This window comes from Rhinopithecus bieti, unplaced genomic scaffold (assembly GCF_001698545.2).
Source record: "Rhinopithecus bieti isolate Rb0 unplaced genomic scaffold, ASM169854v2 scaffold_28024, whole genome shotgun sequence".
Classification (NCBI taxonomy): Eukaryota; Metazoa; Chordata; class Mammalia; order Primates; family Cercopithecidae; genus Rhinopithecus; species Rhinopithecus bieti.
In genome coordinates, this window is record NW_016812359.1 from 284751 (window position 1) to 290375 (window position 5625).

Consider the following 5625-nt stretch of genomic DNA (forward strand, 5'->3'; position numbering starts at 1 on the left):
GTTTCACTCTTGTTGCCCAGGCTGGAATGCAATGGTGTGATCTCAGCTCACTGCAACCTCCCCCTCCCAGGTTCAAGCAATTCTCCTACCTCAGCCTCCCAATTAGCTGGGATTACAGGCATGTGCCACCATACCCAGTTAATTTTGTATTTTTAGTAGAGATAGGGTTTCTCCATATTGGGCAGACAGGTCTCGAACTCCTGACCTCAGGTGATCAGCCCACCTCAGCCTCCCAAAGTGCTTGGATTACAGGCGTGAGCCATCCCACTCGGCCTGATATTTTTATTCTGTTTTCTATTTTCCTCCTATACTAGCTTTTTACAGATTTGCTCTATTTTATCACTTTATTTACATGATTCTTTATTCTAACATATTCTTGGTTAAGGCAGTGTTGGCAAAAGGACCGATGATGAACTTAACATATTGTGGATACAGAATTTAAAAACAAAGGTGAAGACAAAAGTAGAATAATAATACAGAAATGGTACATGTTCTGATGAAGTAGAAGTAAAACAAAATGTGGAGGAGGAGGCAGGGAAATAGGAGTGTAAAATAGACTCTTTGATGTTCAGACTGTAGGTGAGAGGTAAAGAATACTAGTTTGAGGAGAGGGTCTATAGAATTCCTTGTTCAAGGGTGGTCTGATTTGACAGTGGGACAAGGTACAGTCTCTTTAATGAGTAACTTTTTTTCATGTGGTGGGAACACTGTCTGATTTTTATTTGTTTGTTTTTTTGACAGGAAACTACATTTCTTCCTTTTACTACTTCTTTTCCTTTTCACCATCTAGTCTCCAAAGGGTGTCTCTCCCTTTCTTACCATCGTCTCCCCCAGAATCAATACCTTTCAGAGTCTTGAAGGTCCACTTTTAAGTCCTTTCCCTGCAGTTAGTGCTCTGACCTGCTAGGACACTCTTCAGTATTTTCACACTTAAACTGATCTTCCTAGTGATAATTTTAGATCAACAGTATTTTCACACTTAAACTGAACTTCCTAGTGATAATTTTAGATCAATCTTAGGTTTCCCCTCTTCTATCTTCAATATAGTTTTTCCTGACTTGGATGGAAGTGTTTGAGAGAGAACCCACTGATCTGGTGTTTATTTTAATACTTATGGGTAATTTCAAATATAAGCATTCTCTGGCTTCTATTTATGCTGGGGGTTTGAGATTTTGTGTAGTTTTATTTGCCCTTCATGTTTTAAAATATTTTTAGAGGATATGTGCAGAGATTCAGATTTAGACAATCATCACTATTCTCAGCTTTATTTTTGTTTAGGGATTATCTCGCTGCAAATTAGTCTTTAAAGCAGGTGGGAACAAAACCCTACTCGTGAATCATTCAGGGATTAAGCCTGAAATTTTTATTGGTTCAGATATTGAGTATATTTTTTGGTAGTGGTTTAGAAATTTACTGAAGTTTGCCGGACGTCATGGCTTACATCTGTAATCCCAGCACTTTGGGAGGCCAAGGTGGATGGATCACCTGAGTTCAGGAGTTCGAGACCAGCCTGGCCAACATGGTAAAACCCCGTCTCTACTAAAAATACAAAAATTAGCCAGGCATGGTGGCAGGTGCCTATGATCCCAGCTACTCGAGAGGCTGAGGCTAAAGAATTTTAACCCAAGAGGCAGAAATTGCAGTGAGCCAAGACTGCGACACTGCACTCCAGCCTGGGCAACTGAGCAAGACTCTATCTAAAAAAAAAAAAAGAAATTTACTGAAGTTTATTTAACTCAATTTTAGAATATGTATTTAAAATAATATAATTTTTCTAAATATTGTAAATAAATTCCGAAAGTGTTTATAGCTAATATAAAATGGATATAACAAAAATATTTCCCTTTTGCCTTCATTAACTAATATTTTATTTGGTTGTGAGATATTTTTTCAGTGCTCTTAAAGACCCTGGATAATTATATAAAACTTCAAATTACACAAACCATACACTTAGGATATAAATTATGTTCATATTGTGAATTTTCTAAGCAAATAATGGGACATTTAAAAAATTAATCACCACATTCCTGAGAACTTGATTTTATTTTTAATGTAAAGGATATCCTGCTCACACTTTTATAGTCTTTATATATATATGTGTGTGTGTGTGTATATATATATAATTTTGGTATATGTATTCTGAAGTGGCATAGAACATGTTTCTTTCGCATGTCCAATAGACTCTGGAAAATATTTTAAAATATTAAGAAGCATGTATAAAATTTTGTTTTGCTAGAAGGGAAATGATACTCGCTATTACTTTGCTCCCTCAGGCTGCTTTGACTCTTCCGCGAAGACCTTTCCTTCACTGTTCTACTGTGATACCTGTTGTAGTTCTGACCCTGAAATTTACTATGCACCTTTTCAAGCTCAAAGACTCATGGTGCTTTCTTCCTTGGATGTTATTTATATCCTGGACTTCACACCATATCCGCGATGGGATTCGTCATGGTTTGTGGATATGCCCATTTGGAAAAACTTCTCCTTTGCCATTCTGGCTTTATGTAATAATCACATCATCTTTACCTCACATCTGTTCATTCGTTATGTATTTAACAGGAACCAGACAAATGATGTCTTCAAAACATGGAGTTCGTATTGACGTCTGAGGTAACCACACGGCAGTCTTAGAGAAGCAAATGGCTCAGATGATGATAATTAAGAGTAGCCAACATTAAAGTTAATTTTTAAAAACACAGTTAGGTGTTTATATTATTTAATTATTATAATTCTGGAATCCTCTTGCTCAGGAAGCATGTACAACTTTTTTAAAAATTATACTTGTTATTATTGTACTTCTCTCTTCTATGACAACTCTAGTACAATATTAGAATTTCATTTATTCCACAATGTGTTTTTATTGTTTTTTTCTGTTTATCTGGTTTTACTAGTAGTTCTGTTAGATTAACATCCTGTTCATTTTCTGGAAATATACCTGGAATTTAGTCCATTTCCTAGTGAAAAACAGTTCAAATTTTAGGGTAACTAATTTGTAAAGAGTTAACATTATATTTGAATCCACATTTTCTTGAGATATTGAAATAGTGAAATCACCAAATAAATAATATCAATCATTTAACTATACAAATGTATAGTTAATGCTAACATGTATTTATTTTCATATATGTTGATCCTGACTGAAATTTAATTTGCAGAATGCTTTATGAGTTATGATTGCTGGCAAAATCTTCAGAGCACTTGTGACACATCATTATAATATCCAGTAGCTAACATTAGATCTAGCTTATTATTTCAGAAATTAATTTAGGAAATTATTAAAACATGTTGACTATAGTAACACTTTACTGAATTAGTATTTTTTTAGTATCTCTAGCCTAAAATCTCATGTGTTGTGTTTTAACTGTTTTGAAAAACATAGCTACATTTAATATTTGTTAATAAATAACATTAACAAAATACTGATATTTGGATCATAACCATAACATTTGAATTCATACAAAAGTAATGACCAGTAATGTCATTTCAAATGTAAATTCCTGAATGTACCACTAAAATTGTTTTAGTTGCTATCAGTTTGTTTATATACTATTCTAAAATATTTTACTAGTTAAATAATTTTTTAATCTGCCTGATACTGAAAGACAGCATATATTTTTTTCAAAATAAAGTTTTAGGAAATTTGCTTTTCCTTTTCTTTCAGGTTGATCTTCTATTAAAATGATTCCTGTTTATTAGAGAAGTAAAATTTAGTTACTATACATCTTATATTTGCACAGTTTATTAAAGTTAGTGCCCTGAAGTTACCTACTTTTCTTTGTGGCATATGTGGCATCTGCTGTCTTCAGATTTTCTTACAGTTTTGTGATTTATAATGCTAGTGATTGGTGTGCCTTATTCTGTGAGGGAGGATGGAGGGTTCATAAAGCAATGCCTTATCCACAGCAGATTTTCTTGAATATTAAGTTAAACAGAATTCTGTATAAATTATTATGAAGGTTCAAGCTCTTTAGGGGAGTTTTTTTTCTTGTTGTTAACAATTTGGTTGCAATCTATTATGTTTTGCAATTGACTAGATATTACAGTCTACTTATTTTTCAAGAGTAATTATTGTATAAGTTTGGTTAGTATAATGGTAAATATTATATAGTGGGGGTAAATTTGATTAAAGTTTTTTTTTAAGCATCTGACTTCAGAAATCCGTGGAAATAAAGTCTGTATCTTGTGTAACAATTCCAGACTAAATTGCAAAACCTTTTCTACTTTTTCTTTCTTCATATTAAACAAATAAATATTATTAAAAATATAGGGCCTTATTTAAGAATGCTACATGGTGACAGGACACAGTGGCTCATGCCTGTAATCCCAACAGTTTGGGAGGCCAAGGCCAACACTTTGGGAGGCTGAGGCAGGCAGGTCACTGGAGGTCAGGAGTTCAAGACCAACCTGGCCAACATGGTGAAACCCCGTCTCTACTAAAAATACAAAAATTAACTGGGCATGCTGGTGTGCACCTGTAGTTTCAGCTACTCGGGAGGCTGAAGCAGAGAATGGCTTGAACATGGGAGGCAGAGGTTGCAGTGAGCTGAGATGGTGCCACTGCACTGCAGCCTGGGTGACAGAGGGAGACTGTCTTAAAAAATAAAAATAAAATAAATAAGAATGCTACATAGGCATTTTTTGGGTTGTCATAACTTTCCTTTATTAGAATGGGAATGCACTTTTGAACATAACTCCTTGCTTAAACAATACTGCACATTTTATGTGTGGGTTCATCTTGGTTCCTACCTCTACCATCAGAAATCTTCCTTGTCCTCTAAATCAGCAGTCCCCAGCCTTTTGGCACCAGAGCCTGGAGGGACTAGTTTGGTGGAAGACAATTTTTCCACAGATGGTAGGGGAGGGGTGGGGGTGTGGATGGTTTTGGGATGAAACAGTTCCATTTCAGATCATCAGACATTAGATTCTCATAAGGAGCTTTCGACGTAGATCCCTCACATGCGCAGTTCACAATAGGATTCCTGCTCCTATGGGTCTCTGATGCTGCAGCTGATCTAACAGGAGGTGTAGCTCAGGTGATAATGCTCGCTCACCCACCACTCACTTCCTGCTCTGTGGCCCAGTTCCTAACAGGCTATGGACCAGTACCTGTCCACAGCCCAGGAGTAGGGGACCCCTGCTCCAAATGGACCCCAAAATTTGTGATTGCAATGTCTGGAAAACCAGCAACCACCTCCCCATGCCTGCACTTTCTTTTTGCTTCTAGTGAAAGAATTTGTGTCAATACAACATTGTGTTTGAAAGATAGATTGTACTTTATTTGCACGTGTGCATTTTTCTCCATCTTCTAGAATAACTTCCTTCACCTAGTGTTTGTCTCTTTGCTGTTTCACTGATCCAGCCTCCCAGTCTACCATTCTCTTATCTTGAGTTGTGTTATTCATGCTGGCTTCTGGACAACTTCTACCACTGAACTATGTTCTACTCATCCTCCAAACCCAGCTTTCTTTCATGGCAGGCTTAAGAATCCCTGTTGTGGAGAATGCAACAAAGATACTCCTCAAGAAGAGCAACTCCAAGACACATAATTGCCAGATTCACCGAAGTTGAAATGAAGCAAAAAATGTTAAGGGCAGCCAGAGAGAAAGGTCGTGTTACCCACAAAGG

At 36.1% G+C, this 5625-nt stretch overlaps 1 protein-coding gene across 4 annotated transcripts in view; it reads left to right on the forward strand.

The window, feature by feature from the left end:
• TMEM267 (transmembrane protein 267) overlaps positions 1-4211 on the forward strand; it is a 42602-nt gene extending 38391 nt beyond the window's left edge. For 3 of the 4 annotated variants that reach the window (XM_017895967.1, XM_017895968.1, XM_017895969.1), the window contains one exon: positions 2274-4211. In XM_017895967.1, the coding sequence (XP_017751456.1) occupies positions 2274-2609 (336 nt within the window). In that variant the 3' untranslated portion in view covers positions 2610-4211. The remainder of the gene's footprint in view (positions 1-2273) is intronic. The other variant, XM_017895971.1, reaches the window with a different exon arrangement.
• The last annotated feature ends 1414 nt before the right edge of the window (positions 4212-5625 follow it).